At 41.0% G+C, this 23,128-nt stretch overlaps 1 protein-coding gene and 1 non-coding gene across 5 annotated transcripts; one reads left to right on the top strand and one right to left on the bottom strand.

The window, feature by feature from the left end:
- Positions 1-4,685: 4,685 nt before the first annotated feature.
- LOC116333882 (sodium-dependent neutral amino acid transporter SLC6A17-like) lies at positions 4,686-19,924 on the bottom strand. 4 transcript variants are annotated; one of them, XM_031757161.2, is made up of 12 exons: positions 19,751-19,924; positions 15,595-16,036; positions 11,659-11,816; positions 10,983-11,109; positions 9,537-9,718; positions 9,337-9,447; positions 9,015-9,256; positions 7,467-7,659; positions 7,201-7,393; positions 6,755-6,914; positions 6,497-6,659; positions 4,686-6,161 (listed from the first exon to the last, which is right to left on the bottom strand). In XM_031757161.2, exons 2-12 carry the CDS (start codon positions 15,875-15,877, stop codon positions 5,760-5,762), a joined length of 2,214 nt encoding a protein of 737 aa, XP_031613021.1. In that variant the 5' UTR covers positions 15,878-16,036; positions 19,751-19,924; the 3' UTR covers positions 4,686-5,759. The 4 variants fall into 4 exon arrangements, with proteins under 4 accessions (XP_031613021.1, XP_039467778.1, XP_039467776.1 ...); XM_039611844.1 differs by lacking the exons at positions 15,595-16,036; positions 19,751-19,924 and adding an exon at positions 11,893-12,235 and having other exon boundaries at positions 11,659-11,751; XM_039611842.1 differs by lacking the exons at positions 15,595-16,036; positions 19,751-19,924 and adding an exon at positions 12,076-12,235 and having other exon boundaries at positions 11,659-11,946.
- Positions 12,236-12,306, top strand: trnag-ccc. The gene has a single exon. It is a non-coding gene; the product is annotated as a tRNA-Gly (tRNA).
- Positions 19,925-23,128: the final 3,204 nt, after the last annotated feature.

Raw genomic sequence — 23,128 nt, 5'->3', positions numbered from 1 at the left:
TGTTCAAGCAACCCAAAACGCAAAGAAATGAATGACGACTGGCTGTGTCAGTCATGTGATCTCACCTAGATATCGATATGCGGTGGTTTAAAAGTCTGTTTAAAAAACTATATTTAAACACAGACAGATTTCCCTAACATTTGTTATGTCTAGTTATTTAAGAGTGCTTACTAACATAATAAAGCAATACAGTTTAAAAATACTCTTGTGGATAACTCATTTACACTCGACTCTGCTCTGACCTGTAGTCGCGTTTATGTTCCAGACAGGTGTTGCCAACAGGGAAGTTGAAGAAAATATTTTACTGCTAAATATAGCTTCCATCACTAGCATTGCATTAAAATGTTTATTAAAGCCACTGGCATTAGATTGAAACTTTTATTAAAGGTGCAGCTATAATCATTTTATACACACATTGCAAATTGTGCTCATGAAGAGTTGATGCTCAGTCTATTGAAGGTCTTAAGCTTCGTTTGGCGCGGTGTCCTGACGATTTATTGTGTAAGTGACTTGGAGCAGCAGAGGGTGACGCGCTTACAAACACAGATGATTGTAGGAGATAGTTAGGCCAAAGGGTCTGGAGTTCATTTAGGTTCTAACTGCATTTGAGCTTGCCTGGCAACAAGTGACAGAAGAAGAGTTAAGAAAATTGTAAGTCAACAGGGACCATCTGGAGGGTGAAACAAATTGCCATATGTGGAAGAATGTTGTTGAAAAGAGGAACTTCTCTGTCTGTTTTTAGCTTGTTTAGTGAAGCATTAACTGTAATAGACGCATGAAGGGGCGGAACCCTGATATATTAAAAGCATTCTGAAGTGTATTTTTGGGCGGAGACCTATGCTGATTGTGTTGCAGTATACATCTCCCCGCACGTGTGCTCAATAAAATCATCGTTTGACCAAACTCTTCTGGACCATTGTTGTTTTGTTCTCATCCTCAATATTTGGAATTCGGGACAGCGCCCTCACCTAAACAAACTATGTAACATCATCTTCGTCTCTTCTTCACTTTTAAAATTTTCATTTATCGGCTGTTATAAATGCCGATAGTGATATCTCTAGAAAATAGTACTGGCTGATATATCGATCACCGCCAACATCTGATACATCATGTTTTACTTTGACTGAGAATGAATTTAAACCAAAAAAGTCCAGAAACGTGACGGCAGCTTGTCCACGCTTTATTAGAATAATTTTTTCATGGTCACAATTTTTACAATATTCCTCAGTATGATACATTCATAAAATGAAAGAGGAAAGAGAGGGAAGCTGTAAAGGGACATGTGTCTCCTGTATAGTGTTTGAAATGTGTGCTCACTAAGGCCTTGCACACACCAAGCCAAACTCACATCTCACACACACACATGTGCACACACCAGTGTTGGGGGTTATTTCTAAGGATTGCTGTTCACAGACACTCGTGTGCCTGGATTTGCTTTCAGCCACAGTTATTCTGTCATTTAAATAACATCATATTGCTTTTCATCAAATTTTAAATGTACTGCAAACAAGACAATGAAAACAGACTCTAGCTTTTTGCAGTCTTGTGAAAAAGTGCATTGATCACATTCATTTCTAACTTTTGTTATACTTACTGCTAAAACTCTTACTTTTAAGACATTAATCTACATCACATTAATAAAATCTATCTCCAGAATAGTTTGGTTACATAACATTATTTACAGACATGAACACACCAGAGATGTCTGCGTGATACACTCTTACACTAAAACGGCTCACACACCAAACACAAAACATCTGTAACCACACTAGTGATCCACTCATTACACAGCAGAAAACTAATTCCTGAATGGACTGTGACAACTTGCTGTTCTTAGAGCTACCACCAGGGGGCAAAAACATTGCCAAAGGAGGATTAGCCAAACCCTTTGCTCAGGTCTCTCCATGCAAATTTGGATGACAAATGTCCATGGAAGCTGAAAATGTTTGATTCAGAGAGAAAAACAAAACCAATCAAACAGAAAAAAACCCACTTTGTGGATCAAACCTACTCTGTTACATTCATTTCTGAATCCTTACACTGTTAAAGGAAACTGTATTTTTCATATATAGAGCAGTTGAAAAAAACAGCATATTCCTGATACACGTGTCTGTGTTTTCCCCCCAAACTGGATGTAATCTTTTATTTGAAAAAAAAAAAGAAGATTTTTCCAGTAAAGTGTTTGTCTGTCTCTGATGTGGGTAGAAGTGAGTATTTCATCAATGTTACTTCTGAGTGCATAAAACCCCCCATCATTATTTTAATGATGTCGATGGAGATGATTTGGAGGACGCTGATAATAGTCATCTTGCTTCTTGTTGGATGCTGTATTTTTGAATCAGCACTTTTTCACCTGCCCCTAAATAAATTCGCAAAGGTGTGGACCACTCAAGCAGCAACCTCCACGATTGCAGTTCCTCTAGTGGCCACTTGAGGTTGGCTCCAAAAGTGAGTTGATCCCTATGAACTCCCATGTTAAAATGCTAACCTTTGGAGCACTAAAAAAGAAAAATGTTCCTTGCTTCTATGGATAAATTTCCCTTTTATTGACTCTGTGTTGGCTACATGTTTTTTAATCTAATAGATCTGGATACTAGAGTTAGGGGCGTGGCCTTTCTTAACACGGCTCAACAGTGACCACTAACTTTTTTAAGGGTTCTGGTTCCAGAAGTTAATTTTCCATTTGTTTCCTTCACTAATGCTTCAGAAAATCTTTATATAAAGAGTTTTAAACTTTTTAAACAACTATAAGGCGAATGAAAACACAAAGAAAAAATAAAACGGGACAAAAGTGCCAGACTATGTCTATAATTACTTTTAATGGTGAAAGAACTACACATCCCCATAACCCACTCCAAATCCCAGATTCCTCAGTGAACGACTTTTAGCCTTTTCATATGTAATCCTGTCCATTGCTGTAGTGTTTATGGTTAACAACAGTGTTGTATGATAGTGTTGGTCGTATTTAGCAGCTTGTGTGTGTGTAGCAGAGTAAATCCTATCCTATCAATATGCTACAGTGCTTCATTTATGACTGTAATCACGCTCACTAAATGACCTGATGTTTGCACGTTTTAACATTTCCATGGTAACAACAACCTCCATAATCAGAGATGTCGCTTTTTCAATTTAGGATTGTGGGTAGTGTAGTTCTTTTCTATGTCATGCAGACCTTTTGGTCTCCACAGGAGCAGATTGTCGCACCATCGTTTAATTATGTCGTAGCTCGTAGTGAGTCTGCTTTAGACGGCTAAAACATTATAGCTCATAATTAAAATCCCTGTGGAGAAATTTACTTTCTTGAACCTTGTTGTTGAGCTTTATTAGCAGATATTTATCATTGTGCATTGAAGCTATATAGATTATGAGTGCAGCTTAGTAACCAAGCTTGCTAACTTTAGCTTATAACTTAGCATGCCACCCTCTTGTCCAAATACCCGAGGCTTAAAAGGTTGAACAAAGTCCAAAATCAATGGGTGACCTCAGAGTGGTTCAATCATCTTTTCAACCTAAAAAAAAAAGTACTTGCATGTTTTGTACACATCTGGAAAGATACCTGCTCAGGATGTTAGCATGCTGTGTCATCTACGCTAAACATATTTTAGAGACAGCCTTTCATGAACCTGTTGGCTAACATGACATTTTCAGAGCATGTTGTGGTGAACGATTAGACCAGTAAACCTGAAGTGGAGACACGACTAAACAAGACCGTAGATCAGCTCCACAGTCCAGCATCATTTTCATGTCCACGATCAGCTACACAAACTACAAAACAGTCCTAAAATGTACAGACTCAATAAGCGTCACACAAGATTAAAATACACAGTGTACATACTAAACGCTTGTAAAAGATAAATCTTTGTAATTCATCACGCCTACGTAACAGCAAATATACAGGAATATAAATATAGTCCATTTATACCTAATCACCATGGCTTTAAATACTGTGATAAAAAAATAAATTAAAGATTCCTTTAAATAGGAATTAAAATGTGCTCAGTTTAAACTCAAGTCAGCGACCATCACCGTAAGCCCTGCTGCGCCATGGCAGGGCCTGTAACACAGAGAGCAGTGTGTATGTGTGTGCATGTGTATTTCTGTCTGTGCATGAGGAGTCTAAGGCTTTCAAAGGTGCACACTATCAGGTCGGCTGATAAGTTCACAGAATTGGGATTTTTGCTTTTTAATCTTTTGGTCTGTAGCTATTTTTCTTATTTTAAGTTCATTTTTTTTTGTTCAAAGTTAACAGAGTTTGTGCGCCAATATAAATATATATTGCTGTGTGTCCCATAATATGTCTCGGCAGGAGTTAATTTTAAAATGTGGATCAATACTTGAGACAATTACAGCCAATAATCTGCTTGTGCTCAGTGAGTCAAAATCTCCTTTGTGCTTTTTTGAAGGAGGAAGAAAAGCAAACAAAGCGTGCTTCGTGGCCGCCTTGTGTTTTGGGTTGTAGTTCACTTTCACTGCAGTTCAGTGTAACAGGTCTGTTATTCTGGAACAGATTTCAAGTGTTTTGTTGTTTACTTTGAACTCTTTGGTGGAGAAACTGAAATGAGTGTGTTTCTACAGCACAGAGACGTGAGAGTGATGGATAATGAAACAGTGGTTTGAGCTCCCGGTTAATAAAACCCAGAGTCCTTAAGGTATGTTACATTACTATAACTGTATACTGTACATTGTGATTTTACACCTTTTAATGTTTTTACAAAATGAACAACAACAATAGACTCTACACGCAAATTACAGGAGGAGGTGGATGTGGGGTCTGATTGGAACATAAACGGGTGCCTTTAGAGTCGTCTTACCATATTTTACAAAGCATAGTCCTATGAAAACAAATCTCACGGCATCAGAACAGAGCTGCAAGTCTGTGACCAAAAACGTTACCTGATCTTAATTTGGAAGTGCCCTCCTTTAAGGTCATTTTCTTAAACATACAGAGTAGGGTGTTGTTTTTGTTTCCTTGTGTGCCAGCACACAGCGGCAAACACCACAGGTCAGGTGGTTTGCTGTGAATGTCTTCCTCAGACACCTCAGGACATTACAGTAGAGTTTAGTTGTGACTTGAATTCACAGTGTGGAGTGAAAATGGGACTTCCCACAGCTGTGCTGAGCATGACCTTGAAGAACAATTTGTCCAAATTTGAATCAGGTATGGTTTTGGAACTTTTCAGCTGCACCTTGTCGACTGCATAACATCTAATATAAAGAAAACTTGCTGTGTATTAAGTGGTACATGGCTTTGACACCCATTATTGCTACATAGGAAACCAGCAGAACCTCACAAACTCTACTACATTCATTCTTTCACACTGCCTGCACTGTGCAGACGTTTTCCTTATTCTATGGGTTTGGCGTCTGCTAGGGGATCCTTAAACTAAGGCAAAGAAAATCAGATGACAGAACTTCATTCTGAGCACATAAACCTGATGTTTTTAAATATATACAGATGTAGTTTGTCACTGTTAATCTCAACCTGATTCCACAGTTTCGTTTATTGTAAAGGAGTGAAATGTGTCCCTTTTCTCCAGTTTTCTAACTTCCAGATGCTCAGGAACATTCTGGAAATCTTCTCATGAAGTTCCTTTGTGTTATATTTGAAGCGTGTGCTCATAAATTGGGTGGCTACTTACAGTTTTGTGGCAGGGCAGTGGTGAGGATTCCTGGAGCTGCGCTAGCTCCAGTGGAGACCTCATGGGTAAGGTTGTGCTACAGGGGTGGTCAGAGGGGAGTCTGTCAAGGCTGGGCAACAGTCAAGAGTCAGACTCTGGTGTGAGAGGTGTGCTTGGTGTAGTTGGTGTGGTGGGGCTTATGGCAGCATTTTGGTAGCTAGTACCATAGCAGATGTTTGGAGACAGGGAGTCCATGGGTTTGTTTCCTCCAGGTGTCAGGAAGGGTTTGCGTGCTGGCCCTGATGATGGGGCCTCGCCTGGTTTGCCTCCAAGGATGAATCTAGCCTCATCCTGCTCCTCAAGGTTGGATATGTCCTTCATCATAGATTTACGGTAAGAGACGGACAGCTTGTTAGAGCCGTCTGACATCAAGTTGAAGTGTCGGGCGATGAAGACAACAGGGAGCGGAAGCATGGCCACAATGATAAGAGCGAAGCACATGCCCAGAGCCCAGGGAGGATAGCTCTGGAAGCGTTCCTGAGCCTAAAATGACAGAGGAGGGGTGAAATGAAAAGGAAACACTTTTCAAACATTCCAGGTGAAAAATAACCCCCCAATCACTCCTACAAAGTACAACCCGTGCGACTGTGTAATCGTGGGAATTTCTTCTGTGCTGTTTATTCTTACTCACACAGAGACACGGTATGCAATCCTGTGAAAAACTAAGTAAAATTTGTCATATATGTCTGTTGCTGTTGGACATGTTTCTTATACTTCAGCAGTGTTTGTGTTGTGTTTTAGCTGCTTTTCCCTGAGTGAAGCATCTGAAAACTTCTTTTACACCAAAACAGAACAAACACACACACAGACAGACTGACCAGGTCTTGAACCCAGGCGTTGTATCCTGGTGGGCTGATGGCCATCTCGATGACAGTGGCTGAGATGAGAACGATAAGACAGAGAGGGGAGACGTACTTCCAAAGGTAGAAATAGATAATACAAGGTCGGAAACCTAACATGTCCTCCAGGTCCTGCATGAACCTGACAAAGAACAACAAACTGCAGTAAGGATCCTTTCCTTGGAGACACTTTTGTAGTTTAATACACAGCTTTGAGCATCTTGCAGTTAGCCTCACCTTTTGGTGCCATATATCCAAGCAACGGACAGGTTTTCCAGGATGACCACTACAGTGAGAGGCAGACCGGCCGAATAATCATCGAACATGGTGACAAAGTAATTTCCCGACCGCTGAACAAACAACAAGCCGCATAAGAAAGCGATGATGCAGCAACACACTGAAACAAACACAGAAACAATTGGAGCTTATTTGGAAGAAAAGATTAGGAAAAAGTTTGAAAAAACAGATGAGAAAGCGCAAATTAAAAAGGTTTTATTTGCCATTAAGTGCTATTATTTCCTGTTTCTGCTTTCCATTCATTTTGCTCAGAGCACATAAATACTAATGCAGCTCATTCCCAGATGTACTTTAATCCTTTCTAAGTGCTGAGCAAGGGGTTTCAACTACTAATAGCACGGAGGCTGAGGGAGTCAGTGTGGCGGTGGTGCTGGAGAGCGGCCTACCTGTAAAAAGCTCCTTCTGGACTTTGTAGGCGTCGAGGACAGGTGTGGTGATGCCGGTCATGGTGCCGATCATGCTGCCCAGACCGAGGTTGATGAGCATGAAGAAGAACATGACTGACCAGAAGGGAGATGCTGGGAAATGCGTCATGGCTTCTGTGAAGGCGATGAAGGCCAAGCCGGTGCCCTGGACAGCCTGCAGAGAGACATTGAGAGGTGTGAAACAACATGCTGTGGATTCAGCTGATTCATGTGTGCCAAAAGCTCACTTTGTTCAGCTCATCCTCCAGAACACAAGGCTCCAGACCCAGCTGGGGAAAGCTGTCCTCTTTGACCGTTTTAATGACCCCGTACATCTCAGCGTAGTCTGACGTGCTGAGATGGGAAAAGTTCACATGTGGAGGAATAAGATCGTGGCTCAGGACGTTGGAGTTGAGGTATCCCAGGATCTTTTCTGCATTCCTGCAGACAGAAAAGGTCAGAATCACAATGAATCCAATACATATTTTGTGCCACACTGCTTGACTGATGCTCTGACGAAAAGCCATGTAAGGTACGATTTCTTGAAAAAAAAAAAAACAGGTGCTGTTAAATTACTTGAAAATTAGATTAAATAAAATTAGATTAAATTGTATCTTAAATTAGATACAAGCATTCATTTACAATTTCACCTACCACTCAGTAATTTAATAAATAATCACAATAGAGACAATTTATACCTATTTAGCTTACACTTTGGTACCCTCATATTCTTTATAAAGGATGTTTTTTCCTCATAAATAATTAGGTAGGTAAAAAGTGCAACAAAAATTGTGGCTTTTACTCCTGTACTTTGCGTTTGGAACAAATTTACAGAGTTTTAACTTGTTAATGTGCCAAAAACATGTATTTTTAAAAGAGTAAATGGATACATGCATTTTTCATGCAGTGGTTAGTGCTGTGACCTCAAAATAAGCTCTCTGGCTTCCTCCCATAGTTCGAACACCTATTATGCTCATTTCCAGATACATAATAATAATAATAATAATTATAATGTATACTTTATTGATCCCCGTGGAGAAATTACTCTATCTGCATTTAACCCATTTACTCAGTGAAGCGCACGGGGAGCAGTGTGTAGGGACGGTACCTTGCTCAGGGGTACCTCAGGGTAGCCATTCAGTGGAACCTTTCGATCATGGGGTGACCTCACTACCTACTGAGCTATCCCTGCCCTTATTTTATATTCTTGGACTCTACCAGAGTAGCTCGCATGTTTCAAATTTATTAAAAAAACAAAAAACATCCTAGTTTAATTTAATTTTTAACTTTCCCCTGATTGTCTGGTCCTCATATAAGTTTGAATAGCAGGTTTGTGCTCACAGCCAAAACTGTGTGTGTATGATGACTGTTTTAGGGATATTTAGGTACATTTATTATATGAGGCTAAAGCTTTGAGAAGAATCATCTTGTCTTCAAGCGGGGACTTTCCACGTCTTTGACATCAGATAGAGCCATGAACAGAAAAACGCCATCAGAAACTAAGAACTCAGAACAATGTGAAGCCGGGCCTTTTGGCTCAAAAGCACTGCTCGCATGTGCACTGACCACAGTATCTGAAAATATGAGGATCCATCACTGTAACAACATATATGTGACAGAAAATAAGGATAACTGCCACTGTTTATAACATAAAGACTGTGGGGATTGTAAATTTGAGGTGTGATCTTTGGTTAATATGCAGTACTCATGAACCATGCTGTCAGACTTTTGTTTCTTTTTTGGGGGGTTACATTCAATGTTGCCAACAAATAAAAAAAAACTAATGTTCAACTTACTCCACAACACACTTTTCATTCATGATGTTGGCCTTGAAGCCCAACACAGCAAACACAACCAGTGTGGCCAAAATGGAGGTCAAAAAGTTGATGACAGAGACGAGCACGGCGTCAAAGTGGCAGTTGTTGTCAATCTTGTTGTAACTGGAGAAGGCAATGACTCCTCCAAAACCCAGACCGAGGGCAAAGAAGACCTGGGTGGCGGCCTCCCTCCACACCTGCGGCTCCAGCATCTTCTCCAACTGAGATGTGAGGAGAGGTTTTTGTTAGCATGCATGGTTGAAAAAATAGAGGTGAGGAACAATGACTCTTTCATCCTAACCTTGGGAGTGAACATGTGAGCGATACCATCTACGGAGCCCTTCAGCATTAAACCCCTGACCAGGAAACAGAACAGCACCACGTAGGGGAAAAGAGAACTGAAGTACATCACCTGTACAGGTGCAAAAGAAAAAGACATCCATTCAGCAAAAAACAAGCCTCCATATTTTTTCTTATCTGTTTCTGTCATGGTTTCCCAACCTTCCCAGAGGAAGCGATTCCTTTAATGACGGCGAGGCAGACAATGATCCAGGCTACCAGCAGAGACAGGGTCATTTTGATGTTGAGGCCGCCGCTCTCTGCGATGGTGCTGGTCGTGTTCAGAGTCTGCCGGTACCAGAAATAGGTCGTAGCCGAGCTTTTGTCACATTCTGGCTCCACAACTGTAGACGACAGGAAAAAAAAGTTTAATTTGGGTGATAATGAGGAAGCAAGAAGAGAAAAGGTTTGAAAAGACTGCAGGGAGGCTGAGGAGAGCGAAAGGAGAGCATACTGGTGCAGAGGATGTTTGCTCGGGGTCAGTATTACAAGATTTGGCTGGTATATTTCTCACTTACACAAGGTCATCTGTGTAGTTGGTATGCAAAACACACAACTTAAAGTCACAACCCTTGAGATTTTCCTCACAGTGTATTAACTTGTTACCTTGAAGAAATGAAATATAGTGTGTGTGGCTGAGAGTAGAGGCAGCGGTATTATGATAATATGATCACGTATTACTGAGCTTTATCTGTGCAGAGACACACACGGCACACACAGAAAAAAAGTCAAGCACAAGCAGGTTAAAGTGCTTCATAAATTAAACCAAATCAAATTGTTCTTTACTATGTTTGTTGATTGTTTCCTGCGTCTGCTTCCACGTGTCTGCCATCACAGCAGTTGTGAAACATTTTACAATCTGCTGCTGTCCTTCAGCATTAGTGTCCTTCAGCATGAATCTCTGCTTCCCCCGTCTTTCAGCCAGCCTTGCTGAGTCATTCACATGCTGGTTTTTGGCTGCCCCAGGGTTTACAATATAATCACCACTAATCGAATAAGTTCCAGTGGGTTTTTAATCTGGATTAGGCAAGTGAAGTCTTGACAGAAAGTTGTAGTGAAGGGAAGACAGCTTGTGTCTTCTGCTCAGGAGTGTTGATGAAGACTGAAGCTATGTAGCACAGTGATCCACTGAAGTATAACTGTGAGAATTATGTGCAATCTGCAATGTTTCACCAAATAAGTGCCATGATTTTCTCATCATGCTGAACTTTTAAAAATCAAACCCTAAGCGGTCTGCATTAAATGCATCAGTGACCTGCAGTTGAGACAGTTTTCCTATACGGTCATGTGAAAAAGAAAGATTTTCACAGGACTGTAAGTATCAACAGTAAGTAGCAAGAGTGACCACCTCTATAAAATCTGGAACGTTCAGGTGTGTATTAACACAATCTTCTGCGCAGTGAAATTCAGAAATTTAGTCCCCAGAAGGCGATTCTTCGCGATTGTATGACTCTTCCTGTAGCACTACCATGAGGTTTTTTTAAAAAAAAAATTCCAAACTAACGACAATTATGTCGATATGCTCTCAATTAATGCATCTGTGAATCAGCGTTAACTGTCGATTAACAAATGTCGGTATTGCACTAAAATAATTTCATATAAACTCACTGGCAAGTGTCCCATTCTTTCTGATTGGGCAGTCACTCCATGGGAGAGGATACTGGAAGGACTGGAAGAAGTAGAAAATGCTCCAACCGATGATCACATTATAGTAGAGACCCACAAAGCCGCACACCTACAGACAGATAGATGGCGTCATGTGACAGAAACAGCCAGATAACATTTAATGAGGTACAAATATGTGATGTCAGGTTTGATATAGACATCACATGTGCAGAGGAACATCTGTGCAGAGTGAGAAAAACATGCAAATGAGGCAGGTGCTTTGTGCATGTCCCAATGCTGCTGTCAGTCTTTGGAGCAGCCTTGCCAGCAAGGACATTCAGAAGCTAAATAAGGTTGAGGGAAGCATGAATAATTGAAGTGCTCTCTTTTCAACAGTGATCTTCTGTGAGATATTTATAGCTACTTCTGCAGCTCTGAAGTAAGACTACCTTCCACTCTCAGACACGTCAATACCTCCATAAACCTGCATCAAGATATAACTTTAACTAGATAGATAAATCTAATCTTACCACCATGCTTCACTTGTCAAACTGCTTCCTATGGAGCTGTTAAAGACTTTAAGAGCACTGCTAAAGAAAGAGTGTACATTTGGCTCACAGTTAAAAAGATGATGGTTCTGTCTCACACTCCTTACAGAACCAGAAGCATCACAGCTTACCATCAGACTTGACATTCCTATTCCACCCAGGCGGGGACAGACGTAGTTCCACACCCCGATACTTCCACGCCTGATCTTCTGACCCACTGCCAGCTCCAAGAAGAAGAGAGGGATGCCAATAATGAGGAGGAGGATGAAGTAGGGAACCAGATAGGCGCCTGAAAAAACAAACAAACAAAAAAAAGATTTGGTGTTTCTAGGAAAACAGTGTTGCTGTTTGGTTGGCTAACTTACACAGGAAATCCCAAGTCTTTGTCCAATTCACCGTGGACAGGGGGCTTTTTCATGCTGTAAAATGAATGGACATAGCTTTTGTGTGAGAAAAAGGCAAATGCTAAGCTAATGGGCAGCACTGGGTGCCTTCTAGCTGCTACAGTAAAAGTAGCACAGTTGTATCAAACTCGGTGGGAAAATAACCTTTTTACTTCTCGCGTGATCCCACTAAACACCCTCAGTCACTGCTCTCAGGTTTTATGCGATACAAAACGAAGTTCATGATGAAAACATTGAACAGTAACACAAAAAGCACGGTAAAGAGGGGTATGCTAGGATGGGCCTCCAATGGTGACACACCGTCGCGCCGCTGGTGTAGTGGTATCATGCAAGATTCCCATTCTTGCGACCCGGGTTCGATTCCCGGGCGGCGCACGAGTTTTTACCTCCCACAATTTCGTTGTGCAGGGACAATAAAGGGCGACTCTATTCTATTCTATTGTCTGTTACATCTGGTTTAACTACAGTGAAAATGGTCAACCGATGGTTTCAATAACCATTGGCTGACAGCACTAAAAACTACAATTAACTAAATAAAAACGTAATGAACTGGATCGAGAGCATCCCCACTGTTTGCTGACTACTTGCCAGATCACTGACTTAAGAACTCCCTACAAAGGTGACTTGTGCAGCTTCAGCTTGTTAAACAGCAGCTATGCACCGGGGCTGCTGTCTGTGATGGAGGGTGTCTCTGACAAAATTACGTGCAGTTTTTTGGGTTTGCAGCTGATTTGTTGCTGTGATGGACCAAGACTGACAGTGGATTTTGTGTCTGGGTTAAATATTCCCTGTACGTCTTAAGTACTAACCCTTCTGGAACCCCACACTGTAACCTATGGCACAACCTAAGCTCCGAGATGCACCTCTCTAGAAAATATAACTATTTCGACACAGCCCACAATGACTGTGATTGTGACTGTTTCCTCCTGTCCTCTTCCTTCATTTTTTTTTTTTTTTTTTTTTTTTAAATTTAAACAGAAAATAACAGATCAAGTTAAAGAGAGCAATCCCTCTGCTAACTACACACAGGGTACATCGCAGATATAACGCAGAAGTAAAAATTAAGTTAGAGAGAAACAAGATTGCCCATTGCATAACGTGGTATATTCCTGACAGCATTTTTGCCAGAATAAAACTTGTTTTGTTTAACTTATAAAATGTGATGAAGTGATTCAGCAAGAAAACCTTATTGATAAATATTCTTTGAAATATAGTTTAATTTTAAAGGATGTCTGAATTTGTCCCCTCTGGAGCTTAATCCAGAGAGGAATCATCAGGACGCAACTGTGTTTTATGTGTGAAGGGTGAGTCATCATCCCGGATATAAAGACTTATAGCTGGCAAACATGTACTATTAATACATCAGAAGCGGGAATTACATTCAGTAGTACATGCATCTCACAGTCGGTGGAGTAATGAGGCAGAGAGATGAGAGGAGGCAAAAGGCTAAATCCAGAAAGCTGAAATAAAGAGGAAGTTAAATTTAGTGAGCGATTTTGGTCTCTTGCCAAACTTGAAATCCACTTCATCACCCGCTAGTTGAAACCAGAAGCCACTAAAAAATGTGACGTAAGATAGGCATCTCAGAGGAGGAAGAATGATAGAGGATGCTGAACGAGAAAGAGAAAGTCCTGTCCTGAGGAAAGGAGGAAACGAGAGAGGAGTCCACACATCAGTAGCGCCCAAGCAACCCTGATCTTTAATGTGTCTGTAATTGGGTGCCAGACAGCAAATTACACAATGAAAAATGCCTGCTTGCCAAATCGCATAACCTGGCAAGTGCTGGGGCAAGATTACTGGCAGTAAATCTGGCCTATAGGCAATAATATGCTGTAAGTCAGGCCCAAGCAGTAAAGCTAAAAACACCTAGACCGATGAAGCAAGAGCAGATCTGTCAGCCCATGATGACAAGGTGTTTTTTCCTACAATGAACACCCGTTTACACTGCATATGCCTCTGATTACATAGAGTACATGTATACCTGAGAAAAATAAAACCTCATACAGTTACATTCATTCTCCATAGAGCTCTCTGTTTACCAGAGTATCAGTTGAGCCTGGCCTGCCCTACCGGCTATAGTAATCAATAATGCAGCTATTTTTAGACTTGGCTGCTTTATGCACAATACAGCTGCTCTCTTGGCAGGGCTGAAACGAATGAAAGTGTCGTGTTGTTTTTGACAGTCGAGGTCATAAGATGAACAGCTCTCTCTGTGGCTTTTTGCTGGGATCATGCCTGTGCAAACGAACATGCTTGTCTGTAAAGAAAACAAACCCCATTGCTCAAGTAGGACTGAGCGATCAATACCAAAATGTACACAAGAATATTGTCTTAATATCCACATGCATCTGTTATAATCCCTGAGTTAATTCTTGCTGATTATTACTTATTTTCTGTTTGGTTTTCTCAGTTCTTTGATTATAGGTTACAAGTTTATTCCTGTTTATTTCATTTTTTCATCCTAATACTTTAGATGCTTTCATATTTGATTTATTACCTGGTGAGTTTTAAGCTGAACCTTTGATAATATGATTTATTATTATTTTATTTATTATATTATTATTTATAAGATTTCTTCTGGCTGGTTTTCATGTTTGATTTCTGTTTGGGCTGTAGGATCTGTAGCTTTTAGTTCTTTTTACTTTTGAAATTTAGCTTCTCTTTGTATTAGAGTTTGTTATTTATAACCTCTTATATTTTTGCTGGGAAAATGTAGACACTCACTGTTGTACCTCTCTCCTGAACTCCTCTTTGAAACAGCATTTCAAATTTGGAGTCATCGCTCCATAACCCTGTTGCCACTGGTTTTCAATCCAGTTATTTTTGATATTTTTTGTAGATTCAACTAAAAAAAAAAATGTATACATTATAAAAACATATAACATTATCTAAGTTATACATTTTTATGCCTGCTAGTAACAAAGTGCCTAAAAATACAATTTATAACTGGTTCTTTGCTAAGTTGTCTGTTATGTGTAGACAAAACACTGATTCATCCCCTTACTTATGTGCCTTTTTATGCTTGAACGATTCATAGGTCAGTGACATTGCTCTGACCACTGTGAGGTACCAGGACGACTGGAAATGAGTGAAAAAGCAGCCGATGACCAAGGAAAACCTTTGAAAGACCTTTAGAAAGCCTGAAGAGTTATTGCTCAACACCACTTTACAAAATTAATGTGACATCATGAGTTCTCAGACCAAAGCCATCGTTAACCTCAGTCTTCATTTGGGTTTGTAAAGATTTGTGACTAAAATTGTTCCACAGAGACTGAAATATAAATACCTGCTAAATATGGGAAAAAATACTACAGCAAGTGTCAAAAGAAAAGTGCCACAAAGACACAAACAACAATAGCAGCCGTGCTGCCACAGCTGGCAATCTGGAACAAATTGCTCCATCATCATAATAACTGAATGTGGATAATGATAATTGATAATTAATTACTTCCTGGCAGTGTTGATGGAGTAACATGTAAGGGAGTTATTTAACTAAATGAAGAAATAAATGTAATTCTCATCAGTTCCAGAGAATTTAAGTGCAAAATCCTCATGAGTAGGATGGCTGAAAGAGCTCAAGACCCAGACAGGCTGTTATGAATCATATTTAAAAAGAAGACAGTGTAAATGTGGTAAATGTTGTAAGTATTGCCTCTAACTCACCTCCTCCATTCTTTTGGCACAAGTAAGGGAAGCGCCACACATTCCCCAGGCCCACAGAGAAGCCCACCTGGGCCAGGATGTACTGCAGTTTGCTGTTCCAGGCGGGTCGCCCATCGTTTTCAGGGACCTCTATCTGAGGGACTTTCTTCCCCGCAGCCCCTCCGACGTTCAGGGAGCTGCTTTTGTAGTCGAGCGGCTCCTCGTGTGCGAGCAGGTCAGCCACCGACTCCGTGACGTGCTCATGGCTCTGCTCGCGCTGTATCACCTTGCTGTTCTTAGGCATCAGGGAGGCTGAGGGTCAGGAGGGGGGTGGGGGGGTGAGTGGAGAGAGAAACAGAGAGCGAGAGACTGGAAGAAGTGACAGAGGCCAAACGTCAGGTGGGGATGAAAGGAAGAGCGATGCTGAAGAGCGACTGCTGGATTTCAGTTCTTGGCTTCAGTCCTGCATCAGAAAAACAAAACAGAGCGAAAGTTGCACCCAAAATGGTGTAACATTTAACATGGTAATGATGGTGTATTATCAAATGATAATAACATTAAGCGTCTGCATTCTAAATAAAATATTAGAAGGTTTCTGCCCTTGGTGAGTCTAATTTCCTAACTGTGATCGTTAAATAACACTTTGTACAGTAGCTGACACAAGTATTACCCCATTTAGTGCTTGGTTAACCTCCTAATAAGCCACTGGATTGTAACACATGGTTATATCTCTCCAGAGCCAATAAAGAATGGCACCATAAAGACAGGATCGCAGACAATTTGTCACAAAGACAGCTGTAAGAAAATGTTTGGGGACAATTTTATTATGCCTCTGCATAAATGTGACCTAAAACATTACCAGAGGTTACTACAAGTCCTTAAGGGAGAAAATATAAAACCAGCAGAACCAGTCACATTGACTTATTGCAGAATTTGATCCAATATTATACGTTTGCGATGAGGAGCGGTATTAGCAGTAAATTTGAATATAAAAGCAACAGGTGATGACACTGAGATGTTAGTGGACTCTGACCAGCATTTAAATATCAGACCTCTGATACTGACCACTAAAAGGAAGTGAATCGTGGTGTGAAGAAATGAGTTCTCTGAACACCTGAGGACCTCAGCAAAAAAGATGACTGATGCTCATCAGGCTGGAGAGGGTTAAACAATCCTTTGTAAAATTTTAGACTCCACCAGTCAGGCATTTTGAGAGGTCACACGTGATTCCAGGGTAACTTTTAAGTAACTAAACATCTCTCACATTGGCTATTTGTCATGCTCATGAGTCCACCACCAGGAGAACAACAATACTGAGGAATGCAGGGCTGCAAAGACAACATCACTGCTGTCCGTTTACAGCCTTTAGGGCTGTGTGGTGAAGTCAGGAGACTTTGTGGATGCACAACACCAAAAACAGAGCATTTGGTTCATATGAAAAGAAAAACAAGAACCTTATCCCATCTGTAAAACATGATCTTGTTAGTGTCAAGATTTAGGCCTTTCTGCAGGCCTAAATTCTAAAGGGAAAAAATGTCAAGACATCTGAAACTGAAAAACTGTTACAATAGATGGTTTATATTTTAAAATAACCAACACAAAGTATTGTGAAAGGGCCAGAAGTGGGGCGCTCACAGAGATGTTGGAGTTTAATGTGCTCTGAGCTTTGGGGTACACTTAAAATATTCTCCACGCCATCACACGTGGCTGATCAATAGTTAAGGCAAATGCTTAGTTGCACTTCGTGCCACTTAAATGGGTCACATTGAGATACTGAAAGCAAAGATTCACACGACTTTGCCACATAGGGACGCAACATTGAATCGGTTACCTCAAAAATAAATGGTCTTGTTGTGTTGTTTGCTTGGGTTATGCTTATTAGAACTTTTCCACATATTCTTATGATGTTTGTGGTAATATTTATGTAGAAATGTGGAAATATATGTCTACAGCATGTATAATAACCTTTTTCTTGCAACTGTATGCAGTATCTGATTTTAAGAAAAGCTCACCAGTGATTGGAACGGAAACAAAGCCCCTCACCACAGCTCTTTGTATCTCATGCAATGTTTTCAGGTCCCAAAAATTCCCAATCCTGCAAATTGTTCTATTTAATTTCCCTGTTCTGAAAAGCTTAACTTTAGTGAAGCTTTTTTCATGTAAATCCTTTAATCCTCTGGAGCCTTGCGCCAACATCCATCCCCACCCCTCTTCGAGGGAGCGGTTGGTTCAACCCAAATGTAAAGTAAGTAAACATGATGCTTTGGATGAAGTGCCCTTATACGTTCTCCTGATCCACATCACAAGCCTGCGTAGGCTCATTACTTATTGAGTGGGCTCTTTTCTCTATCATGTTGCCCAACTGAGATGCAAAAACTGCAAAATATGAGGTCTGAAGTGAAAAAGAAGAGAAAAGAAAAGGAAATTAACTAGAAAAAGTATTCTCTGTGATTGTGAGCTCATATTTCCAGTTCCACACTTGAGCTGAATGAAGGTGCTGTACCTTTCACGTGATGCTACAGCAGTGATGCGCCCGAGATCTCATCGTCACTGCTTACATCAGCCTAAAACAAGCTTCCTCAGTACCAGCCGATTCAGCAGACCTTAAATGCTCCACAAACCCTCTCAGAGCTTCTGCCGGCAACAACAAACCTACATATTCTTGATGCGCTTTTGCTGTCCTAAAGAAAAAAAAAAACACAAAAAACAAAACATCCCTAAAACAGATTTCCTCCTCTGTGCACGACAAGATGATCCCATGATGTAATAATCCAAGCGCAGCCATTCACAAGTCTTCATAATCCTGTGTGCATTAACTGTAAAAACCACCCGAATGCTGCTTTTCTGTCTTGTCATTCAATCCCACGCTACAGTATACACGTAATATCAATCAGCGACTGCATCATGGGGCCAACACTGGAAAAATAAAAACAGCAAACATCAACTAACCCATCCAATAATCCTCTGGAAAAAAAAAAAAAAAATCAGCACACAGTTCAGATGACCCCAGCTAATGCTAAGACTGAGTTTGTGTGGAGCAATTTCATACTACAGCAAAAGGTTGGAAGAAACCTTCGGGTAAAGCTTGCTCTGTCTGAGGTCATTCATTGCTCTGTCCTTCAAAGACTCTCACCACACAGTTACAACCTGGCCTTTGCATACTTATTCTGTCCTGGTGATTTCACATCACTGTAACGAGGGATGGGATTTAGATATACAGGCTGCATCATCATCAGTCTAGTAAAAACACATGATTTGGATTCACACACACTTTCATGTGCAAGAAAGCAGTTTTCCGTGTATGTATGAAGCTGCCTAGAATAGAAAAGTGTTTCTGTTTCTTACTAACAGTCTGTGGCTAAAAAGAGATCCGAATACCAGCATATATGAAAAGCAGTATGTCAAAGACTGAGACGCTTGAGCCTTCCATCACAAACAGACCACGGTGTGTAAAAGTTATATTCATTTGCAGATAAGGCCAAAGGACCTCACCTATTAGCTAGAAGTTGGTTATTAGTGACACATGTACACATTCATACACAGATGCTGTTACTTATTGACATTGTCACACACGATGCAAAATGCAATTTGAGTATAAAGAGGCAACCCTGTATGCATTAGCTTCTGCAATCAGTCTTAATTAATGTCCAGACTTCATTGATCAGCTGATCCTGCTATTATCAACGTGCTCTACAAGTCTGAGCCACAGTTAAAGGTTAATCAGCTGTTTCACAAAGTAAAAGGTGTTAAAAGTCTGAAGCATGCATGTCTGTAATGGCCAAATGGCAGATTAGGCCTGAAAGGCTGGAACTGTGTGAATGGAAAGCATGCGGAAACCAGCTGCAGGTTGTGAAAATCTCCATCATCAACACTACGACACAGATCACTCTCTGGGAACACCAGGTGACACATCTGGTGATGATAGCAATACCTCTGCCTCTGTTTTCTGTTTTCACCTCTGTTTTTCATTCCTGAGCAGAATCAAGGTCACTCGCAGAGCCCAGACCTGCGTGCGTCCCGGAGCACATTTGAATCTGGATGCAGTTTTGTTCGCAACATAGCACAACTTCTCTTTAAAGTTGGCAAGCATCTCAGGTATGAGACAGAACAATTAAAACTACTTTTAAGCAGCGCCGAGAAAGAAATGTTGAGTATAGTAATGGCAGGAGTTTCTCACCGTGAGTCTTGTGCAGCAGTAAAATCCGGGCTTAAGCGATCGCAGTTGTCAGAGAATATCTGGAGAGAGGCATGAATACATCCACCACGAGTATGTGTATGTGTGTGTGTGTGTGTGTGTGTGCGCGGCTGTGGTACTGACTGAGCGCTCACAGGACAGTGCAGGACGGAGCATCACATGCTGCACTGCCAACAATTGACGTGGAGGGTGGAGAGCGCACCGTGACGCACGAAGTGGCGCTCATTATCAACAGTGGCAAATTAACACGCCCCACTCTTTCACTTGTTTGAGATCCATCACGGCATCTCTGCGCCGGAAGAAGGACGCCGAATGAATGAAGGGGGCTACAACTGTGCGCGGATTTGTCAAGGTTATCCACTCCTACCTGAGGAAACGACCGTCTGACGCAGTTTTCGTCATTCGCTTTTTTCATTTGATGGAAATTTGAAGCCGTTCAGCCATGACCGGTCGGCACAGTGAAAAAGAGTGCTCAGAAAAAGAGAAAAAACCAAGGTAGAGCTCAATGAGCCTGGTTTCTGGTGACAGTATTATGATGAAATGAGCAAAATGTTGAAATGTGCGTTTTATAGCAGAGAAGATTCAGTGTTGATATTAAAGGAAATGTTTATTTTAAGAAAAAATATATCTGATAACAATAATCACAAGCAGATCTGGGCAACAAAACATAGAAAACAACCAAATAAAGCTCAAATTAACGTGGTGTCTAACAAAGTTTTGCGCTTACATTAAAGGTCATGCACAAAAACGGGACTATTATAAACCTGATATAAACAGTGACGGACAGGTTTCCAAGATTCAGCTCAGGGTCAGGTTTGCAGACCCCTTCATCCACACTGACCTGGCTCTCTACCGGCCTCACCTCATCACCTCCTTTGCTTTCTTAACACTTTCCAGGGCAGTTTCGTCTCATGCATAAACATGGCCTTTGGGGGCACTTGCTGGTCACAGGCTTATTCTGACATTTTCCTTGGGAGGACAGCCACCCCTCAGACTGCTCATAGTTACCCATTAGCCACTAAATTGCCTTAGTTCTACACAACTGAAATTGCTTGATAAAAGGATTTTTGGGAGCCAGTATATGAGCAGAAAAAAAAAGCATATAAGCAGATAAGCTTACTGTTTTCAAAGACACAAGAAAGGGAAACATGAGAGGTTTTACATTACTCAGCAATAAGTAAGCATTAATAAATCAACAGTAATCAATAATTGAAATGACTCAGCATCAGCTGGAAACCAGACTGGAGCCTCTGCATGACTCTGGGCTGCTGCGTTTGTTCCTATTAGACATGTACCTCAGGCTGAGGCGATGAGGTGTTATTGTTGCCTTCTTGTCCAGAAATGAATGTAAAAGTCAGTAAAACCCAGTTTAGGAACATAAAAATACCCAGTAACTATTCATACAGAGATTATTTTTAATATTTCCCAACATGGACTCCACTGCAGTAATCTCAGACTAATAGCTTTATCTCTGTGATGAAACTGTAAGTCTTGAGCTGGGTGGTCATTTCTCTATTGAGACATGGACGTGCGACACGACTGCAGCAGACCGAGTCACCCAGGGGACCATAAATCACGCACCATCCAGCAGAATATTCTTTATTACCACCGAGATAGAGGGAGAAGATAGTATTGAGAGGCCATTTTTCATGCTGAGTTTATGGATTTATTTTGCTCCCACATGTCCGCTTCCTGTACTATGACACTGACGTGTCTGCATCATTATCAGATTCCTTTTAAACGGAAGGATTATTATTAATGATTATAATCATTAATAATAAGACATTATTGTATTATTATTATTTTATTTTGATTGAATATAGGAAATGAGTGTAATTACCTGCCTTTAAACTCTGTCGGAGGCCAGAATCCTGTTTAACAGTTTTAAATGACACACACAACAAAGCAGAACATGGCCTTTGTAGTGTAAGAGAAGCAGGTTTATTTCTGTGCAGCAGGCTTGTTTAAGGCGGAATCAAAATACACAAGACAAGCTCGCTCTCACACATTTCTCCTTTTTTTTTCTCACTTGACGATGCTCTTGACACACCTTCATCTGACTACTGGGAGCAGTTGCCACAGCAACCCCAGGATCATATGACAGACAAGCCTCATCTCTGCCATCTCATTCCTGCATCCCCCCTTCCCCATACTTTGCTTTCTCCGGTTTGCAAACTGAAGTTTCAGTGGCATCCCGTGAGAAGGAGAGGAATGAACTTATAATCTGTGTTAAATCAAAACCGTAAATCATCAAAGTGGCTGTAGAGGACTTCTGGAAATGTAAGATAGTTTACTTTACCCGCTTTAGCTTCTAGAACATTTACCTCACCTGGTCTTGTGGAAGATAACAGGAACCCTATGACTTACAAGGCACAGGGCATTAACTGTAAAATAAACATTTGACTGATGCTCAGCTACCCTTGACCAAAGCTGCACAGCCTCAGTTTCTGCTGCAGGCCATCTGCTAACTGGACAGCAGGGTTCCACTCAGCATTACGATTGGTCTTTAGGGGTTGAGGGTTATTAAGCCTGCATCAGCAGCCTTGCAGACCTGTGGGACTATTGTCACAGTGCTGCTGCTGCCCTCTCTTGTTAGCAAATGAACCAACAGTCCCATGTAGATTCAGCTTTGTTCTTGCTTTATATGCCCCATATCCTGATACTGTCATGATCCAGGACTTTTGATCAGGCTGGAGTTCAAGATTCCAGTTCATGTTCAGGTGCTCTGTTTGGTTGCTTTATGATTTTGTATTTCTTAGCTGTGTTTATTGTGCAGGTGCACTCAGTTTGCTCAGCCTTTTAGTCTTGGTTGTGTTTTAGTGCTAAAGTTCATGCATGTTTCTCTCTTGCATTTAGGTTTACTTCCTTCCCTGTCTGATTGTGTTTATTCTCTAAACCTGCGTCTAAATTTAGTTTAGTCGTTCCCACGATGAGTGGTCTGAGTACAAATAGTTTTGTGTCGTTTTGTCTTTTATTGTTTCATTTATTGTACTTCTCATTTAGCCAAGTATTTGGCACTGCACAAAAGTCTTTAGTTACCACTTATATAGTTATATTTTGCTTGCAAGGAGCCAGTTTTTTGGCTGCTTTTTCACTAATTTTCAATCCAGTCCTTGTACCTGATCATTTTCAGAGGAATAGGTTTTGCTTGTTAAATCACTTAACTCTGATCTACGAATCATCCATCCATCCATCCATCCTCATCCGCTTTATCCGAGATCGGGTCGCGGGGGCAGCAGCCTAAGCAGAGAAGCCCAGACCTCCCTCTCCCAGCCACCTCCTCCAGCTCATCCGGGGAACACCAAGGCGTTCCCAGGCCAGTCGAGAGATATAATCTCTCCAGCGCGCCCTGGGTCTGCC

Source organism: Oreochromis aureus, linkage group 5 (genome assembly GCF_013358895.1).
Source record: "Oreochromis aureus strain Israel breed Guangdong linkage group 5, ZZ_aureus, whole genome shotgun sequence".
NCBI lineage: Eukaryota > Metazoa > Chordata > Actinopteri > Cichliformes > Cichlidae > Oreochromis > Oreochromis aureus.
Note: the sequence above shows the minus strand (reverse complement) of the source record. Positions and strands in the feature narration are given on the sequence as shown.